The sequence below is a fragment of the Mustela nivalis genome, assembly GCF_964662115.1.
Source record: "Mustela nivalis genome assembly, chromosome: 13".
Taxonomy (NCBI): Eukaryota; Metazoa; Chordata; class Mammalia; order Carnivora; family Mustelidae; genus Mustela; species Mustela nivalis.
The window spans coordinates 19,722,324-19,739,091 of NC_139032.1; the positions used below are offsets into that span (position 1 = coordinate 19,722,324).

Genomic DNA, 16,768 nt, shown 5'->3' on the forward strand with positions numbered 1-16,768 from the left:
TACAAAAGTACAAAAAGTATTTGTGTAGTAAAATGAAACCTTAGATCTTTAAAATTAATTTTGATTTATTGGTAACTTTATGGTTTATGTCTTTTGTGGGCAACACAATTGTAAATTTGTCTTCAGGATGTGCTTTTAATTTAGCCACTAGCTCCCTGTGATCTTGGTAAATTATTTAACATCCCCGAGTTCTCATGTGTAACTAGAAAATGAGGGGATAGGACCAGATCAATCTGTTTCATAAAATGCTGGTGCCCGAGCCCCAGAACCTGGGACTTGAGCATGGGCATTTTCCTAAACGCTCCAGGGTGATTCTGATGTGCAGCAGGGTCAAGAACCGGTGAATTAAAGCAGTGCTTCTCAGACTTCTGTGTGCATACAAATCATTTACCGGGGATCCTGTTAGAATCCAGTGCTCTTTCAGCAGGGTTGGAGTGGTGCCTGCGAGATGATGTCCAGGTGATGCTGACGGTGCTGGTCCACTGACCGCGTGTGCAGTAGCAGGGAGCCATAAAATCTTTACAGTTTCTTCCATTTCTTTGTCATTACTTATTGCCGTGATATAGTAGTCTGTATAGTACATGGGGGAGTCTGTGTGCTGCACGAATCACACCCCCGGGTTAGGATGTCAGGATTGATAGGTAGTGTGGTATCTGTATAACCTTCCCTTGCTTAGATTCCAGACCTGCATCTCTGGAACAGTTCAGCCAAGCGAAGTAGTTTTAATAGCACCTTGCTTCAGGCAGCCTGACTGCGTGCCGGCTGGGGGGCTGGTGAGCTTGGTACATTGTTATGGAGAAGGGGGCCACTTTCCAGTTGTCCCTCCTCTGCTCACTGAGAACCCACTGTAACAGGTGCTTACGCTTTCAGATTCTGTCTCCTTTCTTCCCATCCTCCAGTGGCTACCCTGCCCAGATTGACCTCTTAGTTCCTAAGCAGTATTTTAGGTAAATGAGGGGGAAAAAAAAATCATGAAGTAGTACATTTTGTTCTAACTTGATTTCTCACGTGAGCACATTTGATGCAGAAAATTTATTAAGCCTAAGTTTTAAGCAAGTTTTAAGAACTCCCAATTTTGAGGTATATTTTGTTGTGGAAGAAACACAAACATCCTTGAGCGGTTGGTTACATTGGCCATGCTCTTCTCTAACCCTATCATTTAGAAATAAAAAAGCACTGTTCATAATTGTAGTCCTTTCCTTTTGTTTGCTGTAGCATGGCATCAGACTGGCAGGCAGCGGGATCCGCTGGGAGGGCCCTGCTGAGGTCTGAGGTGTCTGCAGACCTGAGTTTTAGGCCTTCAGCTGCCCTTAAGCGGTTAAGTACAACTGTGGCCACTTAGCTTCTACGTGTAAAGCAGGCAGGGATCAGAGAACGCTGCATTTATTAGTGCTGCGTTACAGAATTCTGTTGCCTGGGAAGGAATATACTTACCACCTTTCCTAAAGTCCCAGGCAATAAGAAATTACAGTTTGCAATGTGGGAGTGTTGGTTTAGAGTAGTGTTACTCAGTGTGGTCTGCGGACTGGAGCAGGTCTGCGAGTGATTTGGCGTAGGTGGGCGTTAACAATAAGGAGCTTCCACCAGACTGTAAATCACACCCGTTTCTTCATTGCAGATGTCTTCATTGTTGAAAAACAAAACCAAAGAACAAAAAAAAAACCCTACCTAGCTGAACTGAACAGTAGTTGATTTAACTCTGGCACACGACCGTTGTCTTTTTGCTGCTGGCCAACAGTTTGAGGATTGGCCGCCCTTCAGTAGCCCTGCTGCAGAATATGTAATCAGGCGGTTTATCAGGGTTGTTGTATTAGTTAGGAATAGACAAATAGAGGTTCATAAATGAAGGTGTAACCTGAAAGATAAAAAAGTAAACTTAGAGGCAAGTTAGGTTAAAGGTAAAAACAAGTTCTCGGTCGTAGGGAATGTGCAAAACAATAAGTTAAGTCAAGGCACTTGACACAGATTCACAAGTGGGAAACTCTTCAGAGTCACTGCAGTTTGTGCACTGGTTAGTGCAAAACTCATTTAAATTCTTCTGGAGTACTTCTTGAATTCTTGTCTTAGAATTTGTGTTTTTCCTTTTCATCGTCTATCTCCGGTGGAAAGAACGCATTTCTGTAAGCCTCCTATAACTGTTTTCTGTAGTCTTAAATTACAAGAAGCTTTGAAATTAAGCGTGACTTCCCCTCCACCTCTCCTCCTCTCCCCACAGCCCGCTGTTCTATACTCTTTAATACTGTGTATAAAATTTACTGCATCCAGGGCAAGTATCTGTTTACCGAGAAGAGAGGAAGAGAGATCCTTTGCCAGTGGCAAAACGTAAATACTAGAATGTCTTTTCTGGGTCATAGTGCAAGAAAATGGAGAAACAGCACATTTTCTGGGGCTGGGCTTGTGACTCGTTCCTCTTCCCAGTCAGGAAGCACTGTCCTCTGTTATCACTGTGCCAACGAGTCTCCCACGTTCCCCCCACCCCATCCCCTTTAGATGTGCAGCCCTTCCCTGGTGTAATATAAATTAGTGAGGGATGCCTTCTTAATTGAGAGACAGGAAGAGCCTAAGCTTGAATCGATACCTAACAATACAGCTACTCAATTTGTAGCACTATCTAATCTCAGTTCTGTCTTAGAACATAACTACTTACCTTGAGGGATTTCATTCATAAGTGTATCCTCATAAATAGTTCTGCCAAGCACATATGGGACAGCTAGTATTCTTCCCATTTCACGGGTGTAGATATGGAGTCCCAAATCATTTAGGGGTTTGCTTAAAGTCATGGTTCAGCTGGACTAGTAAATAGAGTCATCCTGGGATTTGGCACTCCGCAGTTGTATCATTCTCAGTGTCTGGTGTGCTTTCTGGAATGTTTCATCATCTGCGTTCAGCTTTTTCCCTTTGCCTTACGTAACTGCCCTCCACAACACACCTTGAAACTAACCACCTAACTAACCATGTGACTTCCCTATCCTAATGATTGGTAGCACCATACCCAGGTTTTACATGTTGGGATCATGGGTTCCTTACTTCTCATCTTCAGATTTTAGGGAGGTCACAACATGCTGCTGGTTTTCCCTGCGCAGAGTATCTCCTTTGCTTGCCCCCTCCGTCACCAAGCCTTACGTGGGCTTAGGGGCGCACAGGGAACACTTTGGTATTTGTCCACATTGGTTCATTCCTTAGGGGTCCTTCTCCCCTCCTGAAAGTCCAGCCAGAATTCCCATCATGGCTCTCTTCGCTTCTCTGCTTATTTTTACCCTTTACCTTGATGGTGACCTTGTCTGCTCCGTTTGATAGATGGATCCCAAATTTTTTCTAGAGCCTGCATCTCTCCTCTGGGACTGTCCTATGAAACCGAGTCCTCATTTCCATTCAGTGCCTCAAAAGTACTTAAACTCTCAGTGTCCCCAGATGACATCATCCCCCGCAAGCCTGCTTGTGGTCCAGTGATCTCTATCTCAGGAAATGCCAGACCCATCCACCCAGTTTCCCAGGCCGGAGACCTGGAGGCAGGTGATGATTGCCTTTCCTTCTTGCTCATTAGCCACACCCAGTCAGTCGTCTAGCTGGTCTCTATCTGGTCTCTCGGAATCTACTCCCAGTTACTCCCGCATCTATTTATTTCTCCAGCTGTCTGAGCGTGGTGAATTACTTAACCCAGGTTCTTCTTTGGCTTTATCTGTAAAATGAGGGCAGAGTAATTCTCATAGAATTGTTCTGCACTGAGGCGAAATACCTGCTACGGGGGAAATTCCATGAGCATTGGGATGATGACCGTGCTCGTGACCACGATTGGCACATTTAGCCGCCTTCCACGTTTAAGATGACTTTCCCAGTGGTCCAGCCTGAGTGGAGATAATACCAGTACCTTTCTTTCACCTGTCCTTTTGGTTGAATATGAATGTCGCATGTTGATGCAGCAGTCTGATCCGTTTTGGAATGTTCATGCCCTTTTCCCTGCTCCTCTCTCCTTTGTCTGTAAGATTCACTTCACCCTCAGTTACTCAGGGAACCGGAGTCCTCTGTTAAGCATTTTAAATACCATGCATTTTGTATCTTTTTTCCCGTGTCTGTTTCCTTTGCTAGATTATGGGCTCTATAAATCCTGTGTTGTTCTGCTACTCCGTTTCTCAGACTATGACACAGTGCCTGGCAGAATAGGAGACCATTATTGGAAACTGTGGACTTCATATGGCTCACATGCACCTCCCCAAAGCCTCGGGAAAGACTTCAGCCGGAAGGGGTTTCATCCACCCTCAGCCCCATTTCTAGGGCTCTTCTGTGTACCACCTAGGCCCCATATGCTGTCTGTTACTGTGTTTATTTGCCTTCGGTCTTTGTACTAGATTATAAACACTTCAGAGTCCAGATCAATCCTGCATTCACTGCCGTTCCCATCATAGCTGCTTGCTTAGAGTAGGAGTGAGTGAATGAGCTGGTATCTGAAAACGTCTTGTTGAATTCCCCAAGTTCGTAGCGCTGTGGGATTTCATACTGTTCCTATTCTGAAGTTATCTTCCATCCTCCATCTTTCCTTTTGTGGTATGTTTCATGGTTATAAATCTCTTCACCACCATTCAGATATTATCAAGAAGGGGGTGGAGGTCCAAAATGTGCCAGAGTGTCTTGACCTCCTGTCTGGTATTTATCATAGCTTTCCTAGGAATCGTCCTCGATGGGTCCTTTCTGCCTTGCACATAAAGTTCAGGCTCTTCGGTGCGGCACTCAGGACCTTGCACAGACTGACCCTGGGAGACCTTTCTGTCCTCATTTTCCACTCCCTTTTTTATTGCACACGTCCTGTACTCGAGCTAATGGTTTTCAATTCTGCCATTAGAATCACCTAGGGAGCTTTAAAATAATACACTGAGGCATGGGTTCTGCCCTCCAGGAGTGAGTTCATCGGTCTGTGGTGCGGCCTGGGCATTGGTGTTTGTGAAAAGATCCACCGGTGGTGCTGGTGTAAAGCCAGGCCTGGAAACCATTGACCAGCTCAGCGTTGGCCACAAAGTGTGATCTGCTCCAAGAGCTTTGAGCAGAAAGGGTTCCGCAGTCAAGCTGGATTGGTACCGCCTTTTCTGTGCGCCTTTCCACATATTTGTAACTAGCGCTATCGAATGAAAGGTCTCAGGTGTCCAACAGCAAAGGAACCTGCTTAACTCTATTTAAGCCCGGGGAGGTCATCTGGTCAGGGAGCCCTTTATGTGTATAAATACTTGTTAACAACATCTGCAAAATAAACGCTGCTTCCAGCCTTATCTCAGCTTTTAAGTCAGTTCTATATGTGCTCTTCTTTAATCACCTCTTCCAAATCAGGCCCATGCCCTGCCTTAGCCCTCTCTCTCAGAACCCCCATTTTACCTTCTGAAGCACTTCCCACATCTGAAATTCCTCTGCATCGACCTGTCTGTCCTCTTCTGGCTCCCACCCCTGCAGTGTGCACTCCACGACAGCAGGGACTTCTCTGTCTTGTTCACCCTTGTGTCTCAGCACCTAAAGTAGGCCTGGCAAATAGTAGGTGCTTAATAAATATTTGTTGAGTGGACAGAAAGGCAGCCATACACTTGTGGTTTGGGCTTCTTCTAAGGTACACATTTAAATATTTAAACTGCCTGCACAATTTAATTAAAAGCAGCTTGAAATACATTTGAACGATATCTAGAAGTACAGGAACAAAAGGGGATGATAGTAGTTTCTTAAACATTTAATTTTCTCAACCTATCTCGTAGAATATTAAAAAAAGCAAAAGCAAAAGTAGATACGAGCCTGACTGTCGAGATAATGCTATTTTTCTGATTATAAAGAGGTGTGGGACGGTGGTGTGGGACCTCTTTTTTCTTTTTTAATTTCTGAACCAGCCTGTTACAGGTGGCTTCTCCCAGCCTGAGGGAGTCCCACCTCTGTGGATCATGATGAGTTTGGGTGAGGCATCCTTGAGTGATGGCGGACGTCTGTGTGGGATATGCTGCTGCACCAAGGACAAAAACACACAAAACCCGTCAGGAATTAGTACGTTCTGTGGAAAAACATCCCCCTACAGTGAGAGTATTCAAACAGGTTTGTTCGGGGTGGCAGGGAGGGGATTTGCATATTTGAATCTGCGCATGGATCCCAGCAGTTTCTGGCCTTTGTTTGGCAGGGAATGGAATGGCCTGTTCTCTGTAGGAGTCCTCATGCGGCCTCTGTGTCCCTGGCTCCTGAAGCCTGGCTCCTGACTGTCTCAAGTTCTGAGTGGGATTGGCACGGGGAACTGCCCTGCACGTGTGGTGGTTCCTGTGTGACCCACTATACCTCGAATTACCAGGAACTGCTCTTTGTACTTCTGGTGAGAGCGTGGATGCCAGTGCATGGCTCGGGCCGGGCCCTTCCTTGGGCTGTGAGGTGCATCACCCCGCTTTACTCTGGAGATACCCTCGTGGAGATTTACCTTGATGCAGCATATGAGGCGTTCCCCGTTGTGCGCTCTTACAAATACCCCAGTTCTGGTGGGGAGGATATCAGCCGTCTGGTGTGATTAACCTAAGGAGGGAGGTGGAGTGGCATCTCCTTTTATCCTATTTCTAAACAATCTTTTAAAACACATGTCCTGCCAAGGTTTCAGAATGGAAGTTGTGGTCATTTACTTAGCAGTCAGGAATTGTCCAGAGTGAATTTGCATTTCCTTTTGTTCCCCCTGTGATTACTTATTATTCTTTTTGAGCAGCATGGCATCCTAAATGCCAGAAAAGATGTGCCTTGGGAAGGTAAACAAACCAAGTCAGAGTATAAGCAGGTCTTCCAAATGAATATTCCTTTACGGTTGAAGTGCTCTAAGTCTTCCCAAACAATTTTAGCGTGCTTGCAAAAGATTTTGGGAGACTCCTACCACCTAAGTGAACTGCAGTTGCTTCTCTTCATTCAACAAGTGTTTTTGAGCATCTTCTACTTACCATACGGGGTGGGGGGGTTCTGTAGACAGAGATCTTTGCCTTCACTGAGCCTGCATTCTATAGAACCTTGCTACCCGGGTTGCTGTCTGTAGACCCATGGCATCTTGTTAGAAGCTAAGATCTTTGGGCCCCACGTTAGGTAGAGATTTTAGCAAGATTCCTGGGTGATTAGTTCGCACATTCAAGTTTGAGAAGCACTATTCTCATTCATGTAAACAGAAGCATGTGAGATGCTTTCAGACATTACAGACACCGTGGAGAAAGGACTGTATGAGGCCAGAGAGTGACTGGGAGAAGGAGTCACAGGATGGCGAGTGGAGTGAGTAAGCAGCGAACCTTGGGACGATCAGGCACAGGGACTCTCCCTCATCCTTTCATTCTTTATTCACCCCCATTTGTGGGATGCTTTCCCCTTTCTGCTCGAGGCCAGGTGGGGACCCACAGAGTCACTTGCCTGCTCTGCCTGGACCCGGTTGGTAGTGGGAGCATTTGGCAGAGCAGCACGAGTTCAAGCAGAAGAGGAGCCTGACTTTGGTTTTGATAGGCGCTGGCTACTTATCCGAGTGAGAAAACCGTTTGAGGGGATGAAGGATATCTTGACAGTGATGACTTTGAAGACTTGAAATTTTATACTATTGTGACGGGGAAGGGGAAACCTTTGGTAGAGGCCAAGGGGAGGCCTTGCTAGAATTGAAAGGACAAGAGAAAAGGAAATGCTGAGGAATGTGGATAGAGACATAGGCTTTCCAGAAAATAGAGAGAAGAGAAAAACAGACAAGGAAAGGAAGTCTTTAGCCTGAAGTAAGAGGATAGACTGAAAAATAGAGCATGGCTGTCAGTGTAAAGAAGGCGGTTTATTGCTTTACTTGGAGGTAGGTTTCCTTGATGAGCTTAAGGACCATTTGTATTTTTATTTGTCTTACTGTTTTTTTCCAAATTTCCAGAGTTCCTCTGTCTTTAGGTATTTCTTATATATAGTTTAATCACATAGATCATGTTGGGAAAAATTAAGGTAGATGATCATCACCTGCTGTGGGTGATGAATATTTGCTCCCTCTACTATTGCTAAGGATGAAAATGCTTAATTGTTAGTCAGCATCCCAAGGCACCTGTACACTTACGTCAGTAGGAAAGAGTAAGGTGAAAACAGCTGGAGAGATTGATGGATGGATTCAGAGACCGGGAGAGAGCAGAGAAATCAGACAGCTAGCAGGCCTTGCTGTGTGGCACACTGGCCTGAGGAAATGAGCGTTTGCATGGGGGTCTTAGGACTCAGAGTAATCAGGTTCTCTGACCAGCTCAACCTTGTTGGGCGAAAGCTGACCTCACGCTCACCAGAGAAAGTCATTTTCTTTCCCTACTCCTGACATCCCACTTTTCCCTCCCATCTTTTCCCCTCATTTTCCCTGCCACTCCCCTCTAGTTGAGCGGAGTATAATCATGATAACATTGGTTACAGTGTTTCTCAGACTTGAAAACTGAAATGATTTGACCTTGTGGGAGTAATTGGATGTCTGGCACAATGATCGTCATTCTTAACCTTGATAATATATCACTCTCAACATTTAGAGCTGTTTTTAAACACAATAACCAGAGCTTGGAAAATACGGTAAGGATAATAGGCATCTGTCGGGGATTTCCCTTAAAGACCTTAGAGAGCTCAAGAGATGAGAGGAAAGGGCACTTTTTTCTAATTGTGGCAAAAATGCATCAGTAAAATGCAGCTTTACGGTGGGGATGGATTGGAATAGTTCAATGAAATGTAGATACATTGTGATACTCTTCAGGAAGGGCATTGCCCCGTGTACTCTTGCGCTAGCATCATAAATAGTAGCAGCTGTATATTTCTTTAGGACAAACAAATGGTATGCTTCAGGGTCTGCAGTGAACTGAACTACAGACTGGGTACTTTTTCTTTCCTTTTTTTTTTTTTTTTTTTTTTAAGATTTTATTTATTTGACAGATCACAAGCAGGCAGAGAGGCAGGCAGAGAGAGGGGTGGGGGAAGCAGGCTCCCTGCTGAGCAGAGAGCCCAACTTGGGGCTTGATCCCAGGACCCTGGGATCATGACCTGAGCCGAAGGCAGAGGCTTTAACCCACTGAGCCACTCAGGCGCCCCCGGACTGGGTACTGAATGGCATACTTTGCACTCAGTAAATCAGCATAGATAGGAGTTCAAAACACAAAACAGATTGACATTGCTTTGAGGTGTTACTGTTGATAGAATCATTGCTTTAGTTCAACTCCCTAAAGGAGGTGGGATTGGGGTGCTGACTAAAAATTGGTTCATATCGTTCAAGGTAAGACTGAGTATTCCTAGGTGGTACCTCTTTCTTATTAGAGGGAAGTGGGATGATGAGAGCTTTTAAAAGTCTTAACACTTGCCCCCCCACCCACAAAAAAGTCTTAGTTGTTTGAATTAAGTCCCTTATGGAAACTGATAGATGTTTTATTAAATTGATTCTCACAATGTTATCACTTCATTTATTGCTTTATTAAGCAATATAAAATATTTTGTGCAAAATAAGTACCTGAACTAAAATAAAACGTAGGCATCTGGTTTACCAGCTTGCCAGCAATGCTGACTGTACCTTTCATCTAAATCTCTATGCCTTATTCCAGTTTGGCTTTTTAAAAATTTTTTTAATACAAAAATTAGTTTTGTCCATTATAGTGGGAATTGTAGTAAAGTTGAATTTTGATGACAAGATAAAAACTGAGTTGTCAGTTTCAAGGAATATTACTACTTGAATATTACTCCTTAGGTTGAGCCTGGATTTTTAAGAAGTCGGAAAGAATTTCTCATTAGTCCTCTTGACTTTTAATCTAGGAACAAGCAGGATCAGTTCCAGAAACTAGGCCATTTCTTAGAAAATTTGGAACGGATCAGTGAACAAATGAAGATAATTTATCTTTGATTGAAATAAAAAATTACAGTCTTTGGTTGTGTAGAGGTAAAAGAAGGGTGGGGGCGAGAGTTGCAGAATTTATTTGTACTTATTCCAAAAAGGATTTCAGGTAGAGTAAGGAGAAATTTCTCTTCACCTTTTTGAAGTGTTTTATATAATTGAATGTATGTTCTTGATAAATGCTTAATAAGATAGAGTCTCTCTTAAAACCGTTTTTGGCAAAGAAACTGCTGCAGAAAGCAAATTAATTGTGAAATGTTATTCAAGAATGTTTTTCTGAAACTATAATTGTTTGTGTTTTGTTGTTGTTGTTTTCTGGTTGGCTGCTAAAATGGTGTCCTAATTTGTTTTTCTGTTTTAGTTCAACAATATTGTGTAGTAGGTTGCTCCTGTTTTGATGAGAGACTAAAACTCCAAGAAATATTTTTTAAACCAATAATTGCTTTTGATACATCTCTTTGATTACTAAAATAAAGTTATCTGTGCTTTCTCTCAAGTTTATTATGTCATAAAAATAAAATTTGTTTAATTTTTTTAAGGAAATCATAGGCGGAAGTAATCTAAATAAAAATTAGGTTTTTATTATATTACAACTATTTGAGGGGATGTAATTTAATTCAAGTGTAGGCTTAACCAGGTTTTTGTCTTACTTAAATGACTAATGTAATTTGTTATGTGATAAAGAAAATATGTATTTGATATTGTGTTCTTCAGTATTTGTTACTTTTTTAATCTAATGGTTGAATTGTGGCATTCTTTTCAGTGCATGATGTTGCTTTGCCATGATGCAAGGGAGTTAAAGCATTTTTTAATAGATCTTGAGTTTAGGAGTATGAAGAAAAAAGTGGTGAAAACTTCTTCCTTGTGTTTTTGTGTTCCATTACCAATTGGTTAGGCCACTGGACGTCTCCGTTTTGGAGGTGTTAGCCTCTCAGCATTCCGGTGCCAAATGTTGAGTGCATAGCCAAGGTGTTTTCATAGACTGCCTTTTTCTAAAGTATTTTGCACAGTTTGGGTGTGTGTGTGTGTGTGTGTGTATGTATGTATGTGTAGGGATGGTCACTTACTGGTTCTTTTCATCGGGAGGTGGCATAAAGGTGGGAAATTACAGGAGGAGGAAATAGAGTATTGGTGAAATGAGGGTAGGAAAATACTATTTTTGAAACTTATTTTTAAATGACTGTCTTCATGGGTAGAGGAAGACAATCGAAATATCAAAAATTGTTAATGGGTTCAACAAACGGCAGCTCTAAAAACAAATTACTTTGTTACGATTTGGCATGAACAATTGTCCTTTTATTGGGGCCGTTAATGCTATTTTGGAATATCGTGGGCATCTAAAGACAAAAGTCTAGTTGCGTCTGTAAGGCCTCGAATACCACAATAACATCAGCAGCCCTAACAGCAGTATTTCAGAATCTTGGCCTGTTTAAATGGGCTCTCTGTGAACGTAGTTGTTCAGGGATGCATGAGCCACATCACCTATAAATTTGATTGGAAGCTACAGCGCTGGCATAGGCTGATGGATAGCAGATTAGAGCCCTGATTAACCATGTGATTCGAAGACTGGGAATATATTGTCTAAGCAAGATTCATCAGACGCAATCAGAATTTCAAGTGGTCAGATGAAATTCAAATGTGTATTGTGGCTTTTCTTCCCCTAGTGCTTTTCCTCCTAGGTTGCCTTTTTTTTGCCCCCTCTCTTTCCCCAAAGCTGAAAAATACTTCTTTGATGAATCTGCTCCTTACCCTAAAGCTGTCTGTCTGTTATTCATCAGAAAGCAGGTCGCAGTTCAGTGAGCAGAAGAAAAGATTTTAATAGAAGCTGTGCCAAGGGCTGTAATGCATCATTTTAGGGCCCTAATTACATTACAATGACAAATATCAATGGTGACAACAGCAATAACCTACATCCTTTAATGGCTGTGCTGGAAAAGGAGTTTGGGCCCCACGCCATTAGATTAGACTCAGTTTCAAAACATAGGCCATTAGAAGTGTGTGTCCACAGTATTATTGGCTGATCACTGAAGCCCAGTGGAAAGGCCTGTAAATAAATGATGCCTCCCTAAAGCTGGGTCCTATGGGACAAAAGAGGCAAAATTAGTTGACCATGGAAGCAGCAGTGTTTCCGAGGCAACTTTAGCTTTCAAAGTGAGGAATGACCTGCTTAATTTTATGAAATCACACACACATCCACCCCCCTGCCGCCAATTAGCCTGACCATGAAAAATCCATTGGCATGACAACTTAAAGAAATTAAGAAGTCTTTTAAACAAAAGGAGACCTATAAAGAAAAAGTTTGCAAGACCCTTCCCTTTTCTCTGTTACATGTGTTAATATACGTGAATAAATAAATCAACTTTTCTACTTTTCTACATTTATTTTTAAGAAAATGCAGATTTATTATTACTTTTTTTTTTTCCCACAGTTGCTCAGACTTAAAATAGCCTAGGTCCAAAATTGAAGAGGCCAAATAAATACCTCTTGGTCTTTATTTTGCCCGATGAGTAAGTTTCCTTAGAGTAGTTTTTATTGCCTAGATTATGTAGGCAAACTAAAGAACTCAGTTTTCTTATGTGCCCACACATTTTTAAACCCTCCTAGCAAGGGACTATTTTATTTATGTAAACAACATAATGAGGAAAATATGCTTGGCAGATGGTTCTAAGCATTAGAATCATCAGTTTGGTCTGCCCCAAAGTGTCTCATTATCTTTTATTCTCTCCCCCTCCATCTCTCCCTACAAAAAGCTTAACAACCAAATGCCTTTGAGATGCAGTGCTTTCGGTCTGGTGAATGCTACTCTATTTTCTCGGCTCACACTGGAATTTCACCCATAACCACTGTGGTATGTCCGCCCAGGTGGAGAGTGGTTAGGTGATTCCCACTGCAGCTTTTCATGGTGGTTTAAGCATTCTTAAAGGATAGCTAAATGCTCCGTGGGGCCAGTGCAGTAAATTAAATCAGGTCAGCACAGTTGGGTCCTTATTCACTGCTGTGTTACTGGTGCTGGGTTTTTGTCCATCCTGTTAGGACAGGCTGGGAAGGAAGGCCTGGGTTTGAAACTTCCTTCACGGTGAATTTGTGTTTTCTCTTGGCTGGCGAAGTTTTTAAGGTGCTGGCATTTAAAAGATTGCATAGCCGCAAAGTCAAAAGGGTGGCTGATGAAAGAAGGAAACCTAGATTGCATGAGGAGAGTGTAGTGTCGCTGTCATTCTGGTAATGACTTAGCAAGAAAAAGAGCATTTTTGTCCTCTTATAAAATGAGAAACTGACCCTGGATGGAATTTATTTTAAGAATGTCTCAGGAAAAGTAATTGCTTTACATTTTCTGCCTCTCAACACTTCTTGCCTGTCCTTCAACCCATCCCATCATTTAAAATATAAGCTATTTTGCATGTATGTGTATCAAAAAAACCATGTGTTTACATGTCCCCATCCTGAAGTATATAAGGAGCAGTCAGGTAATACAAATTAAGATGATCACCAGTGAAGCTCTGAGTAGATTTTTTTTTTTTTAATTTTTTATTTTTTATAAACATATATTTTTATCCCCAGGGGTACAGGTCTGTGAATCACCAGGTTTACACACTTCACAGCACTCACCAAAGCACATACCCTCCCCAATGTCCATAACCCCACCCCCTTCTCCCAAACCCCCTCCCCCCAGCAACCCTCAGTTTGTTTTGTGAGATTAAGAGTCACATATGGTTTGTCTCCCTCCCAATCCCATCTTGTTTCATTGATTCTTCTCCTACCCACTTAAGTTAGTGGGTAGCACTTCTTTCTTTCTTTTTCTTTTTCTCTTTTTCTTTTTCTTTCTCTTTCTTTCTAAATTTCTTCTAACTTTCTTTCTTTCACTCACTGTAGCATCCTATTGATAGAAAATTTCTATACTTAACAGAAATTATTAGGGAATAAATTCTGTATTATCTGATGTTGCTGAGACTTTGCAGATCTGTAGTTCAAGAATAAGTAATGTTCCCAAGGTTAGTTTCTGTATATATACAAATCCCTTTCTGCTAAGTGTAGGGAAATTTTACCATGGTCTGCCTCTGCACAGTGAAAACCCTGGTGGGACACATTTTGGAAATTTTCATGATTGAAGAAAACATGCTGTTCCCTATCAATTTATAACTTCAGGATCTCAGTTAATCATCTTACCTGTGTTGGTTGGGTGTTCTTCTTTTGGGAAGTTGGGGGCTTTAGCAAAGGCCACAAATGAAGAAATCCAATGAGTTGCTGAGAGAAACTGGGATGGTAGGATGAATGTATCTTTACTGTTAAAACGAAAAACCATATTAGAATGAACAAGGGTCCTGTTGAAGGCTTTTGAAAACTGACTTCCAGTCATGAAAATTAAATTCCTTTTTTATGTTGTCCTGGTGCTTGAAGGTTGACTTTTTAAGATGAATGCCGGTTAATAAATTGTGCTATTAATGTGGCACTGTTGTCACTGCCTCCTTTTAATGGGCTTGCTGATGAGAGTTCTCCTCTTCCTTAGGAAGTACGCCAGCCAGAATATAAAGTGTGTTTTAATATCATCCTGTTAATATTTTGGGAATTTGTAACCAGCTGACTGTTCTCTTTATTGCTTTCCTTTCCTTTTTTTTTTTTTTTTTTAAATGCAGGCAGAGATTGTCAAGAGGCTGAATGCTATCTGTGCGCAAGTCATTCCCTTCCTGTCCCAAGAGGTAAGGCAGTTGGTTTGAGACACTGGGCTAGAAGGTGCCATTTTAGTGGTTTTGCAGAAGAGGGATTGTGGAACTGACTCTTTGGCCATGTCAGTCTCTTGGTGTTTGTATGGCACATTTCTAAGATACAGTGTTCACATTCCAACTTCTACACCTTATTAACATTCAGTGGAGTATAATTGTGTTCATATAATGGAACATTTTCTAACGTGTGAAGCAAAATTCAATTGTTAAAATATCTTGCTGTTATTGGATGATGTATTGTTGTTGCTCAGAATTATGACTGTTTTCCATAATGGCCTCTCATAGGGTGGATTGAAATGTTGCCCAGAAGGGTTTGTTACACGCTTTGGTCACTGGGCATTAAGAGTTGCCATAAAGACACATCCATAGAAAGTGCTTTATATAGTAAACGGACTAAGGTAACTTTTGGCTAGCTGCTTTAAAAAAGTTACCTACTACCTGATGAAATCTTAATACTGTGTCTGCACTTGGAAAAAGATAGGCAGGATGGACTCTGTGGGCTCGGCGCTCTGAGTACCCCAGACTTTGTGCCTCTCTCGCTCACCAGCCGTGGAAGCACACGCTGTCTGCAGATATGCTCATGTTGGAATGAGAAGGTGCATTTCTCGGGGATGGTGGCGTCCTTGTGACTTTTCTGGCCTCTTTTTGTTTGCTTGCTTGCTTTTGGTAGGCAAAGTTTAGGTGGAAGTGCTTCTGGATTACTGAATCCGTCATTTGCTCAGGTAAGAGCACCTGTGAAAAGGTGTGTCTCGGCCACCGAGCTTTGTGCTGTGGGCTAGAAGGCACCGCGGCACTTTCCTCCTACCCTCCACTTCTGTAGGTACGTTGTGGCGTTGCTTTCCAGGAGAGCTGCCCATCTGCCTGCCTGCCCGTGGGCATGTACTGATGTGAGCCTGCAGCGGGTGTTTGAGCATGGGTGTGTATTATAGATCATGTGAATTCCTATGTAAATTCTTACTTGGTTTGAATTCGGTTGGATCTCAGTAACCATGGGTACCTTTCATCAGGTAAATATCCCACAGAGTACTCATGTTCACGAACCATGGATCTGAGTTAACATCCTTAATTCAAATGTTCTTCTGGACCACAAACAACAATGGAGGAATTGTCTTTCTTTTCCTTTAGCTGTGACCACAAAACCACTACCCACTATATCCGCATTTGCCTATTTCTGCTCAGGATTTGCTTGTGACTAGATTGGGTGGAGTTAAGAGGCCTGTTTGCATTTCTTTAGGAAGCCTGGCCTAGCTTGCCCAAGGCAGACCAGTGTGTCTCTTAGTTGAAGCTGCTCTGCTTTATGGAGCTGGAGGATGGGGAGAATGTGTGTGCAACCCACAGAGCTGTAACCGTGTGAGGTGTTACACCCCAGGTGGAGGGAAGAGTTTGAACTATCCCTGGGGGGGTATGACACTTGAGGCCTTTGTAAGCATAGACCCCCCCATCTGTAATCACTGGTAGATCTTATGCCTATGGCATTTTTGCAGAATCTGTGGGGTTATATGCCAAAGGGGAAGGAGGTCTTGGGGGTGGTGGTGGAGCTGATCTGCAAATAGGTTGTTTTCCCACCTGAGTTGTGTTGTTTGTGCTAGGAGGCCCATTAGGAGGAGAATGTGTAATGGTAGTGGTGCCGAGCAAGACCGGACTGGAATGAATTGGCTAAGGAAGTAGTTGTACCCCACAGAGGAAAGCCACAGGGAGATACTTGCAACTCCTCTCTGCTTGAGGCTGGGAAGACAGCATCATGATCTCACCACTTACTGTTTATTTTCCCAATACTTTTGACATTTCTTGGTTAAAATCCTTGATTTGTGTGTAACGAATGACCTGTGTCATAGTTCTCTAACTCCTAAATCTGTGTATGTCTTTTCTTCTGCTTTGGATTTAATTGGCTCTTCTTTTTTCAGTTTCTGAAGGTGTGCGTGTCTCTTTTAATGTGTGGGCCACAGACATGTTTGTTCCTGTCCAACCCAGGCCTCTCTGAGGTTTTGTCTCTGAACATTGCCCACCTCGTTTCATCTTCTGGGCATTCTGTGAGCATCAGACTTGTCGCTTCTGTCCTGAGGCCAGATGGACCGTAATCTGGAGGGAGGGAAGGAGGCAGGTTATTAGAGGAAGATGAATTCTATTTCCTGTCTCTTCAGAGGCATGGAAAATCACTCTTGCATGGCTGCGAGCGTCACTCGGTGCCAGGACTGAAGGCTCTTAATCTGAT

The 16,768-nt window shown here is 42.6% G+C and overlaps 1 protein-coding gene across 13 annotated transcripts in view; it reads left to right on the forward strand.

Moving 5' to 3' along the window:
• TLE4 (TLE family member 4, transcriptional corepressor) overlaps positions 1-16,768 on the forward strand; it is a 143,298-nt gene that overhangs the window by 22,344 nt on the left and 104,186 nt on the right. For 10 of the 13 annotated variants that reach the window (XM_082694472.1, XM_082694473.1, XM_082694480.1 and 7 more), the window contains exon 5: positions 14,470-14,532. The exons of the other annotated variants lie outside the window; for them this stretch is intronic. In XM_082694472.1, the coding sequence (XP_082550598.1) occupies positions 14,470-14,532 (63 nt within the window). The remainder of the gene's footprint in view (positions 1-14,469; positions 14,533-16,768) is intronic. 13 annotated transcript variants of the gene reach the window in all.